The sequence below is a fragment of the Dreissena polymorpha genome, chromosome 5, assembly GCF_020536995.1.
Source record: "Dreissena polymorpha isolate Duluth1 chromosome 5, UMN_Dpol_1.0, whole genome shotgun sequence".
In the NCBI taxonomy this organism is placed as follows: Eukaryota; Metazoa; Mollusca; class Bivalvia; order Myida; family Dreissenidae; genus Dreissena; species Dreissena polymorpha.
The window spans coordinates 22,297,486-22,314,597 of record NC_068359.1 but is presented as its reverse complement, the minus strand read 5'-3'; the positions used below and the strand labels follow the sequence as shown (position 1 = coordinate 22,314,597).

Below are 17,112 nucleotides of genomic sequence, written 5' to 3'. Positions count from 1 at the left end.
CAATTATTACCAACACCACCATAACAACCATTATTGCTATCACCATCATCGTCCACAGCACCACCATCACCACCGCCATTCCAAATACTATCACCACTACCACAAACACCATCACCCCAAAAACTTCCATCACCATCACCACCATCACCACCACCATCATCATCACCAACACCATCACAATCACCACCATCACCATAAATACCTTTCATCAATACCACCATCACCAACACCAATTCCATCACCACCACCATTACCTTCCCCACCACCACCAGAGCTACCCCAACAATCAGCAACAACATGACAGATAACCTCCATCATCACCACCATTACCACTTCCACCACCAACATCACCATCACCAACACAAACACCATCACCACCACTATCAACCCTCACCACTTCGATCACCATCACCACTACCATCCACCTTCACCACCATCACCACCATTACCATCATTATCACGACCACAATCATTTTAACAGTCACTACCATCACCACCACCATAACCATCACCTACACCATCATCATCACCACCACCATCACCATCTTCCCCATCATCATCATTACCAACACCATCATCACAACCATCATCAACACCACGACAATAACAACAATCTCATGCACCATCACCATTTCCACAACCACCATCACCATCATCATAAAAATCATTAGCATTTTCCATGTTAATTTAACAAGATGTATTTTTTCTAATGAATAGTAATTATACATGGACAAATAATGCATGTGTGTTTGTATTTAACGGGGTTTCTTACTACATAAATAAAAAAATATATTATTCAGTCGCTCCAAGTTCTTAAATATGCAATGATGTTCAGTCTCCACGGAACGGCTAAATAGAGGAATCTTCATGGCATCCGTAAACGTTGCGCCATACTTCTCCAGCAGTGGAACAGGATCGTGTCCCATCTGACACGAACTGGAAACTGACCTAAAAATAAATTAAACGCTACTTTGTTGAAAATCAACAGCTTTTTTCTCCTTTTACATATCTTACCCCCGCCAAATACATACATTGAAAAGCAGATCAATGCATTTACACCGCATATAAATGCGCAAACTAGAAACGCGTTCATATAACGCGCAAAACCATTACTGTCTTCTCCCTACTTAATACTATGAACAATACCATCACTATATTACCCACTCCCACTAAGTGTCAGGATGAACGAAGTTTAAACTATAATGGAAGTAAAAATGTTTTCTCATCATTATAAAACGAGATATATGATTGAATGAATTACTTAAGATAAATGCTAACTAAAAGATCATTTGAAAACATGATACCGCATTTGCTGTCAATATGCCCATTAAAGCATAAGGTATATTAATTACGCATTTGAAGACTTGCTTAGATTTCTTTAATTTTCTCCATGCAATATTAGGATAAATGTATTACTTTAAACATATTTTTACATAATTTATGCGAATGAATAAATGACATATATACACATCACAGCTTAAGCTTTATCCTTTATCCTTGTCCACTTACTTGAAAAAGGGTAGGATTTAAAGTTCTCCCAACATTATTTGTGGTCTTTACGTGTTTACATTATTACATGTTTCTGGCGATGACAAGATAACGTTTACGTCAAGTGTATACTTAAACAAAACCATACATGAGTAACCAATAAGAGAATGAAAACAGATAAATAAAATAAACACGTAATTAGCATATGTAGAACAATTAGGATACGTCCATTTGTAACAAAAGGTCAGAGTTTACGTTATACTGCTGCAATGAAAAAGAGATATGATGACGCAAGACCTTACTTAATGTCTTTGGTAAACAGTATTGCTGTTGGAAACAGAACGAACACGCTATCGATTAGACTTGATTTTCAGAGCTAAGGCGTTTTAACACTGTTAATGCTGACTCGGACTCGCTTTCGCACCATCGACCCACGTCAGTGTGTTTACGCTTGCGGGCAAAAAAGTGTGTCCCTCGCTGAAAACTGAGGAGCCTTGCCCGAATTTGAGCGTCAACGATGTAAAAACGTCCTACCTCTATAAATTAGTCGAATGGACAGCGTTGTCTGGCTGCATACCAACAGCAGTAATTCTTACTAAAGGAAGTCAATAACAATCTCACATCACAATTATCTCTTTTAGCATACCTGTCTAACGTCATCTTTGACCTTTAAAAATGATATCACTTATCTTTGTATTCACAGCAATGGCAGAGATGACGGTCCATACTTCGGTCTGGTATAGGTGATCTTCAGCGGTTGGCCATGGTGTATCGGAGCCCATGTAGAGTTCCTGTCCCTATTGTAATGCACGGACGGCTGTTGAACAAACATATTGTAGAGATACCACCATGACATATATTGAGTACAGACAAAGAATACGTCGCCAATATGTTATGTCCAAATATATTGATTAAAGTTGTAAGTGTTCCAAATGACCGTGTGAACTATATTTTTCTAAATAAGTTGCAGATCAGTAACATAAACACGTATAAGCATATAGGTAAATTAGAATACGTCCGTTTGCAAAAAAAGGTTTGCAAAAAAAGGTTAGAGTTAACGTTATACTGTTGCACTGAAAAAAGAATTAAGATGATGCAAGACCTTACCAACTTCCTTTGGTAAACAGTACTGCTGTTGGAAAACAGAACGAACACGCTATCGATTAGACTTGATTTTCAGAGCTAAGGCGTTTAACACTGTTTACGCTGACTCGGACTCGCTTTCGCACCATCGACCCACGTCAGTGTGTTTACGCTTGCGGGCAAAAAAGTGTGTCCCTCGCTGTAAACTGAGGAGCCTTGCCCGAATTTGAGCGTCAACGATGTAAAAACGTCCTACCACTATAAATTTAGTCGAATGGACAGCGTTGTCTGGCTGCATACCAACAGCAGTAATTCTTACTAAAGGAAGTCAATAACAATCGCACATCACAATTATCTCTTTAAGCAAACCTGTAACGTCATATTTGACCTTTAAAAATAATATCACTTATCTTTGTATTCACAGCAATGGCCGAGATGACGGTCCGTACTTCAGTCTGGTATAGGTGAGCTTCAGCGGTTGACCAGGGTGTATCGGAGACCATGTAGAGTTCCTGCCCTTATCCCAATGCACGGACAACTGTTGAACTAAAATATGTTAGAGATACCACCAACGAAGTAGATTCTCTATATTGGATACAGACAAATAATCTGTCGCAAATATTTTTTTTCCAAATCTATTGATTAAAGTTTAATGTGTTCCAACTGACAATATGCTATATTTATTCAAATTAGTTGCAGCGCGAAAACCTTACATTTACGATAATTGACAGTGTTGAAAGTTCAAAACGATCGGTTCAAGTACACATACACATTGAGGCGCACATGTGAATTGTTCAATGTCTTTCTTTTTTACGGGGAATACAAACCCATATACTAGTAACTTCGTATGTAGGTTATGCTTCATTTCATTAATATCATCATGTTTTTTTAATACTTCGCGCGGGAAATTAGTCACCTAATGCTATTTTGTTTCAACTAGTTTTACATCTTCATTATGTATTGTTTTCAATTTACTAAAACACATTCTAAACAACGTACCTTTCTCACAAGCACCGACACAATTGCAAAGCACACACCGATACAGCATGTGTAATACAGCTTCATATTTACCTTATTATGTGCACTACACATCCATCCAATTCAATATCCCGACAACCAATGGTCTAAACAATCAAGTTTCACACCTTACCGTATCACCTGATCACATCTCAGAAAGGTGCAACACGCCATTAGAACAACTCAACAGATTGAAGAGGTGGTACATATTTAACCCTTACCACTTAGGAACGTATTGTGCATGTTTAGTCCCATAGAAAGTTAAATAAAAGACCTTTCTTACTAAATTCAAATTTAAAGGCTTTATTTCCAACCCTTAAATACTGAGCAGCAAACAGCATAAAACCTGAACAGACTACGAGCTACTCGCAGGCTGTTCTGGTTTTATGCTGATTGTACGTAAGCATTGTTAATTTGCTTCTGAGCGGGAACTGGTTTAATACGGTAAAAACATCGTACAATTTCGAATAAGATCGTGCTGGCACATAGTGCCAGGAAAGGCAGTGAGCAATGTTCTGTTATCATCTAGGTATCGGGCAAAGCCTGTGCAGACATCGGACGGCCACCTATACAGAACTCAGAATTTAAATGCGGCGACATCAACTCGATTCCTCTTTCAGCGAATTCACTTTGCAATAATGTACAATCCTGCATGAGAAAGATCCTCTAGGTTGAAATCAAATCACAGGAGCGGTTCCCGCCGGTCTGAACTCTCCTTGTTTCCGATGTTAGTCATCACCAACCGTTCGATGCCCACTTAAATTTGATCGAGCAAAATCTATACCGGTAAACGTATAAAGCATAGCGGTTGTCCGAATAAACTGCCAATGCTTATATAAAATGAGTGTGTGCACTGTTTATCCCCATATTTATGTTATAGATAACTTAGACAAAATATCAACAACCTGTCTCTTTTTTGACGTTCTGAAAGCATTAAAAATATGATGAAAATAGTATAATGAGAACCAGTTAATATAAAATTAAATTTGCAATCGCCATCATATTAATTAATATAGTTGGAATATCGAATACCTATCACACTAAGAATATAATTCCATGATGGAAATTCTCTTTAGAAAGCTTTTTGGACACCATATATTCAAAACATACAATAAGATAATTGCTGAAAATAAATATAAGATATATCTTCGAGCAGCATTTTTTCTCACGCAATGGGTAGTCATAAAGACAGCGCTGTTTAACCTTACTTTGTTGTTGATGCATTACTTGTTACACTAGTTGTTCACATGGTGTCAACCATTCTCTTACCTTAACATCGGTATGGATGATGCTTTTTCGGCATAGCTGTTTTATCCAGCTTTATCTCCTTAAATGACATCTACATAACACCAGCAGGCACGAATGAATTACATTCGAATATTTAAAAGGCTGATTCGAGAGAAATCCCCTGAAATTTGGCTGTATCACTGTGTCATGTGCGCAGCGTAAAGGATGTAACACAGTTCAATGTACGGAATTCCGGACTACTCTCTGCATGTTCAAACGACATATAGACAGAAATTGTGGCCCAGTTACGTTAACGTGTTAAAATCCATGTCGCAGGATTTCAGGGTCTGTACTAGGTCACTAAATCGTCAGGGGGAGATATAATTGACTATCGATAAACACAGTTTTGCTTTCAAGATGAGAAAAAAAAATACAATAGAAATACTATATTGTCACGTCAAGAAAAAATAGTTTAATTATCTAAGCACAAATGTTTGCGTACTCGATCTGGAAATCGTTCCTGAAGGCCTGAATAGGCTACCCTTATTTGTCAGTTTGCTGTATTTACTTTTTAGAATTCAATTTTATATCGAAATGCATTGTGCTTAAATATGCCATATACAACTATCGAAATGATATTTAAAAAGACCCACGTCATGCGAAAATGGGTCTTATGCAATATGTGCCCATTATAGCTATAGCCCACTCAGCCTGCTTATCTCTGAGTCTGGTCAAGAGATACATTATGAGATCATATAACGTAAAGTTATTTTATAGCGGGCATCATCGCCTCTGACCAGACTACGCAAATGCACAGGCTGGGCTTGAGCTACGCTGGCCGAAACGCCATAAGACCCATTTTCGCGCGACGCGGCTATGAATGTGTGATTTACATGTTTCGAAAGAAAACTGCGCGTTAAATATTAACATACGACATATTTCGATAGTGTGAATAAGCCATAAGCTCATAATAAGTCATGTGAGGACATATATGATGTGAACTCCCGTAATTTGTATCTATTAACACTAATGTGTGGTTTGACTATAATAACACGCATTTCATGCGGTGAATATGCGACTTACAAGAGAAAACACACACACAATAGTTAAACTTTTGATTTCAATTTAATTAATTAGAAACGAAAATTTCAAAATTTATTTCAAAGTCAGCATTTTCGCAGCTCATGTTCAACGTGTTATAAATTGAGAACTGTGAATATAAACAAGCTTAACCTTATACTAGTGCGTTGTTATCATCCGTGTAATCGAGAATACATGTGATATTGCGCTATCTGTTGAGAACAAAAGAACGTTTCCCAGACATATCAAATGTAACCCCGCTGAAATAGCAAGCACTAGGTTACGCAACTGACGCGTGATAGTGTATTGGACTCTCGATATGACACTATACTTGCTGATCAGCAGTAGTTTTATTTTCCCGCATCTATTAATAGCCTCAGATAATGAATGACCTGTGCTGGGAAAAAATACCACGTGATTAAGACGCAGCAGATTCTCTTCCGCGTCACGTATATTTCTAACATTGTTTATTGATTCTTATCTATAAACGCTCCGTTCAAAAATATTCCATGTAACACGATATTCACATTATGTTTCCATTTGTGAATGAATATAATTGAAGAACTCAAACGTCTGACATAACATATACAACTCTTTCTCGGCGCGGATGCGGCAGATGCGGCAGCTATCAGGTTTATCGTAGTTATAACCTTGCTTGAAACGTGTGGTATTAACCTTAGTTGTTCGCAAGCGAACAACTAAGAAATCACACCAGAAGCTCCGTCTCTTTAATTTTAATCTCATCGGAAGTGGCGTTGCATGGATAACTACCCTATTGAATGGATGCACTCGTGACGTCATTTGCCCATAGTTGAATAATTTTAATAATCCATGCTGCCAGCGGTAACACGGAAATCGCCCATATCGGTAGTATAACCAGCATCATATAGGCATTTTCGTCGAGGTAGGAAACAATATCAAATGTAAAGAAATTCAAAAATAAATCCAACTTTAAACAACACCAGATGCACTGGTTATCACACATATTTTAAAGGTGTCATTTCAACTGTTTTTCGACTAATATTTTCCATATAATAATGACAAAATCGCAACCTGTAAGCTGCTCCATATGTTCATAAACATGCATCTAGAGGTGATATGCCTTAGCGGCCCGGCAATATATCTCCTATTAAAACGGCTATAGCTTAAAATAAAGCTACATATAAAAATGAAAAAAACTATCAGTTGAAAACGTCACTGCTCAAAGTTTAAAAGTCCGAGTTTCTTGATCTGTTTGTACTGGTCCGGAATTTCCATCAGAGCCGATAGGGCGAACGCTGCCGTCGGATTCCGGGCGGTCGACATGACCTTGTAAAAGTCGACAAACTGAAAATTGTCGAACTTTCTCGTCGGCAAGCTGTCGTCGTACTCCTCCATCTGCGCCCATGGCCCGTCTCCGACGCCGACGAGGACAATGGAAAGCGGCCAACGCGAGGCCTCTACAATTGCGTCACGGGTCGCCTGCTCTGACGTCACCTGGCCGTCGGCGACGATGACGAGAATGTGGTACTGCAAGTGACATGATTTACGGTATGACATTGATCTTAAATTAAGAGACAATCAAATCAGTCAATAGACAAAGCTTTGAAGTTCGGAGACGTAGTAGTTTGAGCACGGAAATGTTAGCCCGAGCGGTTCGACAGGTGGGGTTTCTCCGGGTACTCCGGTTTCCACCCACGGCACAAGACCCCTCCAAAATAAAATGCCTTTAATTTAAACATAAATAGCAGGAAATAGCAGCGATAATAAAAATCTTGCCTTCTTTCTGAAATCTTAATGTGGTAAATTATATATATATATATAAATATATAATTAGGTAGAAATGCTGAAACACACGTTTATCACGCATCCGATTTATTAGACTACATACCGCTCTGGTCTGTCTGACGATATCGATGGCTTTGTAGATGAGAGGAGCAAAGTTTGTGGGACCGCTGAGTCGCACACGTCCGGCCACGCCCTGGTAAGCGCTCAACACTTCCTGGAAACCGGCGCAGTAACCCTGGCAACGAACAGAGGAGATATGCGTTGGTTTTCCGCGATAATAAAGCGAGATATCATCATAAAAAAGAAAGACGATTGTATTTTTCACGAGCGCTTTTATAGTCGAGGCTGCGAGTAGTAAATGAAGTATTACCCTGTCTTCCTATTTATCTTTACTACTCTTCATTTTGGATGATTCAGTCCCGGGGATTCAGTATCTCAAACGGTGACAAAAATTCGTTTAAAAATAAGAGACTTGTTGCATTTTTCAATAAACCAATAAAAACAAAGACAATAACTGTTATAATTAATTAAATGCTACATGCATATGAGTTCCGCCTACATCTCGCTTATAAACTATATAGCACGGTCATAGTGTCTATGGATACCGGTTATAGGTCATGTTTTAAAACATTTACCTCACTCAGGAAGGGAATACCCCAAAATCCTTGGTTGTGACGTCACCGAATCCAAACGCTGGAATAAACCCGTCGTCATCGAAGGGTTCCATAGTTTCACCAAGTATAGAGATCACCTAAATGAAAGAGAAATAGTGTAGACCGTAAAGCACGCGTTAAGCATTTAAACGTACGCTTGTTTAAGAAAAGAGATATTAGATCAAAAGAAAAATGTCTTCACACGGTCTCGCATTCAGCTGGGCACAAACAGTAACTGCGTATTTAATAGATAAAGACATTTGTTGGGTCCAATATAATTTTAACAGTTCTGATAACATTGTGGAGTCCATTTAATCAGTAGAAAAAAAAACAAAGGAGACTCAATAATCACCGCCGAATTTGTGCAAGCCTTCTATTAGTGGATTTCTTAATTAGATGTGGCAGCCGTGCTTGAGAAGCCCGCCGTGCCGGCATCGCGTCGACCCACTAGTGTAGGCACTGTGCGGTCAACTAACGGCAATATTTTCGTTTTAAAGTTTGCGAGGCTACAGACTAAACGGTGCACTTGTTTCAATATTGTGGATCCATGGCCTGGGTTGAATGTTTGAGCCACAATAATACACCTTAAAAAAGATCGGCCGACTTGCGTTGACCGTGCGAAGTTCATCATACACAGCTTTACATAAGTATTGACAGAGCTCTAGTTGTTAAATATTTGAGGCAATATTACAATTGCTCATTATTGTGTTTTGTTGTATTCGTTTTGACGCCCTCACCTGTTGGTACGGGTTGGGGTTAAGCATGTCCAAGTGGTGCAGATTGCGGCCTCCGAACGTGCGGAGACCCTGGTGCACATTGCTGGCCGTAAAATCTATGCCTGAAATCCGGAGGAAAAAATCAACAGTGATGCATGGGCAACGAAGTGAAGATATTTATTAATTTAGCTCACGTGCGTTAGAGCGAAAATGATGCTCCGTTATTCGTTCTATGACACAGAAAGTAGGTCGCTTACTTGTCTAACTAATGGTCTAACCGAATAAGATATTGTCCAATTTGTAAAACAATAGATTTAGCGTCAGTTATAATGATTTTACCAACACTTTGGATAAGGGATAAAGTCTCGTATTGATATGCTCGATACCTAGGATAAGAGTGCCTACCGAACATGAGACTGCTCGACTCCAGACCAGCCGTTCTAATTGCCGCACGGACGTCCTCAATGGAAGTAAATTTGTCGAAGATCCTCTCCGGATGTGCTGCTGAAATAAAATCCGAGATTTAGCGGTAAAACGCACGCGAGATAATTAATGATGTCGTAAAAACGCTTCGCATAGTCGAGCAGCGAATTCTGTTTTGATACTTAAATCCGCAAATGCGATTTTTCCCGATTTGCATGTATTCTTTATATTCGTTAGACTGTATTTAAACTAATTCGACATCTGGAGGCACCAGTGACTTCCAGGAAAGACTGTATGACAACCAAGAACAGAATGGTGACGCTGGAAAGACAGATGGCGCCAGGAACAGACTGGAACAGGGGCACTAGGGGTAGCATCCAGAAATGCAGTCTTGAGAGTGGACACCCAACAAATAGCTACAGACTCGACAAATGAAAGCAGTGCCGTACCCAGGATTTTTTGACTGGGGGGGCCCAACCGGGGAGGGTTTGGAAGGGGTCCCCCCCCATATACATGTATATAAACTTTTTTAATGTGGCACTTTGCAAGGTGAATTTTAATGCTTATAAAAACCGCATTTTGTGATATAAATTTATGGAATATAACAAGTAAATCAGCATATTTCGGAAGTCTTAAGCTTTACGCTTTACACATTGGTGTGAATTCACAACAATTTTAAAAGCTTTAGATTTCTGAAACTTACAGGTTTAAACTAATGAAGATTATCCATATCAACTCTCTAATTGCTTCCACCATTTTTTTCACAAATCAATAATGTCACAGGTTTTTGTTATCTGATTTTGGGGAAAAGACCTTGCCTTTTTAAGGGAAAAAATTGCGCGAAACGCCTAATTTTTTGGGAAAATAATGAAAGTCTTAAATAATCAATTACACATATTTTACTGTTTTCAAACAAATTCAAGGCAACATATAATTTAATTATACAATATTTTTCTACACTGGATCAGGTTAACTTATTTAATGAGATGGGGAAAAATACGTCTAGGGGAAAGGGCCTTCTCAAAGAAGGAAAAAAAACCTGCGTCAGCAATTATCAGACCATAGTCTACGACCTCCTGTAGCAGTTGCTTCCATTCACTGCTATTCTTTCCTTAACTAATTAAAATACATGTTACATCAACCATCGATAGATGAAGCATTCATGATCACTATGGGGGACTGATCGGGGATGTGTGTTTAAGGCGATAAGAAAACATTGCCTAGGGGCTTATCTCCATTCGCGAGCGCTAATCCCCTTGTTTATCAGGGACAATAACACATATAGCTGCTCTTTTGTATTGAGGGAAAGTGTACTGTGGGCCCTTTATTTAAAAAAAAAATCATAGTTCGACAGCCAGTTGGGGGGGGGGCCGGGCCCCTGGGCCCAAGGCCTGGGTACGGGCCTGTGAAAGACACCCCCAGAGTCTACCAAGAGGGGAGAGGATGATAGACTCACATGGACGGATTTTATGGAATCGACATGGTCAGCCCAACCGACTACCAATAGAGATGGATCAGCCACTCGTAATTGCGGAAAGGTGTGCAAGAACCAAGTAACTCGCAGTCAGTTCAAGTTTTATGCTGTTTGCTGCTCACCAGTATCTAAGGGTTGGAAATGAAACATAAGCCTTTAAAAGATGAATCTAGTACTGTAAGAAAGGTCTTTAATTAAATTTAACTTTCTAAGGGACTACAAATGCGTCAAAATACGACTCTAAATGTAAAGGGTGAAACAATTAAAAACTTTGACTGATCTCAGTCAAATTTGAAACCAAATATCCAGGTGCACTAGTTAACATGCAATTGACAAGGGATTTGGTGCATGGAAAGGCAACATTGTGATTTCACATTAATAATAAGGGCTAGATACCCCCCGTGGCACCTACCGTCCCCAAACAGCCGGAACACAGACCCCCTGGTGCGTATTCTCACGTCTTCATGGTTACCTGAGTTTCCGCTGGCTGACGAACTCGGGCGAGACCATAGCAGATATATCCCTATGAGAATCACACCGAATATTATCAGGCTTATTGCCTCCATTCCGTCCTCGTAATTGTCCCAACGTTCACTCGCGTTATTTTGTAGTATTACTTTCGTCACCAAATGTAACACAGACTTATCGATGTAGATGTTTGATGATGTACCTGTATTTTCTTAAACACGTTTTATCCGTATGAGAACATAATACTTTCTTGAACACATCTATTAATATCCAAGACGTATTAAAGTATATGTGTAATATAATCCACGTTAAAATATATTAAGCGTCCTTAATGATAATACGAATCAGTGATGTATGTATCTAGTTCTATTCCTAATGTCCTTTCTTACAAGAAATTCACTAAATGCACAAAATGCTCTGTTCAAACGTGTATTAATTGTGATCACGTCTGTGTTTGTTCAATTTGTTGACATTCATATTTATAAACACCGAATCGAAAGTACACGTCAGCGTTTATATTTCAGCTGATGAAATATTTTTTAAGGAGTCCCCACTGTGGCAATCTATCGTGTATACGTATTCAAGTTTTAAAGTTAAATACATAGATCCAATGTTAAATATCACTCACAAAGGAGTCAATAAACACTGAGATAATCGACTTATCGTTTCCGTATTTACAACGGAAGTACATGTATCTTTCGTATTTCATACATGAGCTAAATCCCGTCTATCGCTGTACACTTAACGCTAGCTTAGACAATTTTGTCGCAAACTCAGCCGATCATAAACTAAAATAATACCATGGTTTTCATCTTCGCTTAGGCCGACTACATCGTCTCTTTGCATCAATTAAAAATGAACTTTAAGGTAAATACGAATACAATAACGCCATATTTGTAATTTCTGAAATGTTTGATAATGTGTTACAATTAGAATATGTATATGTTACACTATACTTTGCCTTTGTTAAACTCAATGTATTTGTCTTTTATAAAGATCAAGTAGGCTTAGGTATCGGTATTTCTAATTCTCATCACACTATTAATTGTATTTTTCATTTAAGTTTTCTGTCATATTTCACTCAGAAGCCTTGTACCTTGAGCTGTTAACCTCCAAGCCCAAATTTCAAGCGCCAGTGTATTGCCACATGTGTCACTGGAAGCTCTACAGAATTCGACCTTTTTCATCCTTGCCTTCAGACTTACAAGTGAGAGAGGGATCAATAAGACATCCATTTGTTAATCAATTTGAACCCGGCTTAATGCATCCAGAATAATCATCAGGGACGACGCTCTCTGCTTTTATGGTATTTTTCGTTCAAAGAAGGTCTCTTATTAATGATAATCCAGTTAAAAGTTTGTGCGGACTTCACAGGCTGACCTGGGAAGACACTGAACACACATGCATTAAGCCTGGTTTTCCAGAACAAAGGCTCGTTTAATGGCCACAAATGAGCCTGGCTTCTATACATAATATAGCATCTTAAATTAACACATCATCCAGCAAGAAAGGAAGCTTCAATAAAACTTCCGAGGCAACAACAATTAACATATGGTTAATAGTATGATACCTTAAACTAAGATTCTATGTTTTCGGACAGAGATATTTTCTGTAAGTGTGACTATTCGTACACCGAACAGAAGTTATTTTTAAGAATCAAAAACATCGTGTACAACTGAGGTGCATAGTGGAAACATAAACTTTATCTACATCGTTTCATCCCATTCTATTGAGTTTTAATTAAGTCAGTATGGGCTTATCATGGCCGAGAGGCAACATTTCGACATGGGATGTTTTAATGTTTACAAGAAGCCTCAATGATACAGAAAATTCCATCAAAGCAGGTGTCATCCCTAATAAATTTCTGCAGGCAGCATAGGTATCTAGCCATTTTTTTAAAGTAAACAAACTCCACTTAAATACGTGTATATGTTTAGCATTGGTTTACTATTGCACGAGTTGTAGTAAATACATGTCGCTGTGAACACTGCTGATAAATGGTTCATTGATTGATTCATTGATTCATTAAGATGACTGTAACCAACGGCTCATCAATAGACAGAGATTCAGATTCAACAAGACTATTGCCAAGCAATATTAGTCCCCTACCGGCTCCACCATTGTCAGAAATTCCGCCATGGCCAGATTTTTTTTATTTGTTGCCATTCAACCAGAATTTTTCACGCAGGAACAAACTTAAATGACGTGCATAATGTCCATACTGCCATCTATCCATGTTTCATGAAAAAATATGAAGAACTTTTTAAGTAATCGCAGGATCCAGAAAACCACCATCATTAGCAGTATTTCTAGTCTATTTGTTGCCATAGCAACCAGAATTTTTTACGTAGGAACAAAATGAAATGACGCGCATAATGTCCATATTGCTATCTATCCATGTTTTAAGTTTTCATAAAAAAATATTAAGAACTTTCAAAGTTATCGTAGCATCCAGAAAAGTGTGACGGACAGACTGACAGAGCGCAAACCATAAGTCCCCTCTGGTGAAACCGGTAGGGGACAATTACTTTGTGGATACCAACCGTAGTGCTTTTACATCATGCTAAAGTTAATCATTTTATTTGATTACCAGTTTTCACAATCGGACAAATGAAAACTGGTTGGCTCAGAAAAATTTGGGTACACTGTGAGCTGTAACATGGCTTCTTCAACAATTGCTGCCACAATGCTTCAGACCCATAAATTGTAAAGAGTAGTGAAACCTATTGTTGCCTATAAGTAATTAATGTAAACATAACTTCAGACACTACTTTCAATACAACAACACCCAAAATTTCCATATTTTATTTGTAATTTAATTTGCACTTTATGACAAAATGTACCTTCCATATTATTTTTACAAATTTATTTTAGTGTTTCCACACATTCACAATTTGTGCCATTAATATGTTCACATAAGTAATTCCAAATATTTTTAACTAATATTTAAAACATGCTATAGAAAATAGTATAGAATCAGTTTTGTGATTATTTTTTATTTTACAAACATTTGAAACTTATGTGGCTGAACACTCAGTCATTGACATGAAATACTGCATACATACTTAATTGAACAATTTGTTCTGCAATCCTTATGATAAAACATTTCAAAATATATACACAATGTCCGAATGGGTGTGCAATATACCAATTGCTTAGGTAAATCACAGCTCAGGACCTTTCACAGTGCAATTATGTGAGGATTCGGTGACAACACAGGGGCAAAATCGGAATACATATAGGCAGCAAATACACTTTTTATTAAAAAAACATGTAGATGCTTCAATTGATGTGTCTTAAGCACAGATGATTTCCGATTGGCTGCATAGATTTGCTTTCCATTTATACTTCTAGAGTAGCCTTCATTTCACTGTATACATAGTGTCGTAGCCTTCATTTCACTGTATACATAGTGTCGTAGCCTTCATTTCACTGTATACATATTGTCCCTCCTTTTTGCTTACACATAGTACTCTCTTTTCACTGTATCTATAATAGCCTGCCTTTTTAATTCTTCCAAACACCTCTCATTTAACGAAAATTCTAGAGTGACCACCTGACTCCTCTACTACTAGCATACCATTATATACAGTAGTATATTTTCACTGTGTGTTCTATGACACAAGTGCCTTCACCACAATCTAGAGTATCAACTACATTAACTGCTTCTTGAGTAGCCTCCCATCATTGGTGTCCATTTGCAGTGTCCATAGTAACCTCCCTTTTCACACTACATTGGTCTCCATTTTCACATTGTCTGGAGTAGCCTCCCTTTACACAGTATCTACATGGTCTCCATGGCCACAAAGTCTAGACATTATTCAGAGTGACCTCCCTTAATACAGTATATAGATTAGTCTTTTTTCCACAGTGTCCAGATTAGCTTCTCTTTAAACAATATCTACAATGGCCTAAATTTTTCACATTGTCAAGGGTAGCCTCCCTTTACACACTATCTAAATTGGTCTCAATTGTCAAGCCTCCCTTTAACAGTATTGTCAAGCCTCCCTTTAACAATATCTTCATATGTCTCCATTTTCACATTGTCAAGAGCAGCCTCCCTTTTCAGAACTTGAGGCTGAATCCCATTCCAGTGGCTGAGACTCCTTTGGCTGCCTCTCTGAACTGGAAACCAGTGATTGCATCGTCCCCATCATCCTGTGAACATGAGTAAATATGAGTCTCTTTTTTTCTGGACAAACAGGGCTTAATGCATTGTAAATATGGAAAAACAGGGCTTAATGCATTGTAAATATGGAAAACAGGGCTTAATGCATTGTAAATATGGAAAAACAGGGCTTAATGCATTGTAAATATGGAAAAACACGGCTTGATGCATTTGCATTACAGTCTGCACAGGCTCATCAAGAACTAGAGATTCTGCCTAAACTGGATAAAGTGTTGTCCCTGATAAGCCTGTGGACTGCACAGGCTAATCTGGGACAATGCTTTACGCATAGGGATTTAACCCCTTTTGTCTAAAGGCCTCTACACTAACAGTGGCCTGGGAACCAGAGACCACCAAATTTTGGTGAGGGACACCAGTTTTACCCAGGATTTTGCTCTAATTTTAATAGGCAGGGTTTCCTGTGGACACCAATCTGTAGAAGTTAGTGTCAAGCCCTGGTCTACAGTGCCATCATTTTTCAATATGACATATCAGTTTGGACAGGTATCACTCAGAGGTTAAATGAGGCTTAACAATACTGTAAAACATTGTCTGAATCATTAAATTTTGTTTACAGAGCAAGCAGCTGACACAGACACAACAGGTTCATTGTTGTTGAACAGAACTTTAGTTTCCACTTATTTTGTTATAACAAACCACAATATTTTGACAAATGAAACTTAAATAACATGAACATTGCCATTGCAGCCATATGGCCCTCTATCCACTAACAGAGTTTCATCAACCATAGCATAAGGATTTATTGCGTGTTTGCAGGACCCAGATTTGAGTTTTCACTTATTTCTGTGACAGCTCGGCTAGGCATAGGCTAAATAGCTTATCTTGAATACTTGTTATACACATATAAACTTTTTTTGCCAATAAATTATCCAAAGAAAGCATCAATCAAACAAACCTTAAATACAATGATTGACTGTGCAGTCTTTTAATTGGATTAAATATTACTTATGTTCATAAATACATTGGATAACATTATTTTCTAATCTTGTATTTTTCTTTGAACTTCTTAATACAGAAAGACCATTACAACGTCTAGTAATGATGCTATCCTGAATTATTTGACAGTTTTCTGCAGCGTCCCCCATTTTAACATGTGTGAACCATTCAAAATTTTTGTTAAAAATTGTGACAACTGTTGATATTGTAGTTTTGAAAAAAAAGTGTGTTTTTCTATATATTTTGTGCAAGGCCTATTTTCCTGTTGATTGTTGGAAAAAATATATCGTCACCACTATCAAAGGGGAAGACATTTTCCAACTTAAACATAAAATGTGGGGAAAACTTCATCATTTTAAAGAAATTCTTTCAAGGGAAGGGGCCTTTATAACACCTTAATTAAAGAAAAAACAAGCAAATTCATTGAATGGATATCCCCTGCTGAATAAATTTTGGGTTTAATGGGTGCAGAACAATAATTGCAATCTAAACAACCATAAAGTTTCATGTTGAAATCTTGTATAGAACCTGAGCTATAGCCCTGAAAAGTAAATTCATACAAAACAACAAAGAACAATTACTCTATTAAAG

General features: G+C 38.0%; 2 protein-coding genes across 5 annotated transcripts in view; both read right to left on the bottom strand.

Moving 5' to 3' along the window:
- Positions 1–5,957: 5,957 nt before the first annotated feature.
- Positions 5,958–12,091, bottom strand: LOC127881190 (uncharacterized). The gene is made up of 6 exons (XM_052428896.1): positions 11,341–12,091; positions 9,437–9,535; positions 9,053–9,153; positions 8,308–8,413; positions 7,766–7,908; positions 5,958–7,404 (listed from the first exon to the last, which is right to left on the bottom strand). The coding sequence occupies exons 1-6, from the start codon at positions 11,492–11,494 to the stop codon at positions 7,090–7,092; spliced, it is 918 nt and encodes a 305-aa protein (XP_052284856.1). The 5' UTR covers positions 11,495–12,091; the 3' UTR covers positions 5,958–7,089.
- Positions 12,092–14,186: 2,095 nt separating this feature from the next.
- The window catches only part of LOC127881002 (cyclin-dependent kinase 11B-like), a 67,056-nt gene continuing 64,130 nt past the window's right edge, over positions 14,187–17,112 (bottom strand). For all 4 annotated transcript variants that reach the window (XM_052428576.1, XM_052428573.1, XM_052428575.1 and 1 more), the window contains one exon: positions 14,187–15,554. In XM_052428576.1, coding sequence (XP_052284536.1) covers positions 15,462–15,554 — 93 coding nt within the window. In that variant the 3' untranslated portion in view covers positions 14,187–15,461. The remainder of the gene's footprint in view (positions 15,555–17,112) is intronic.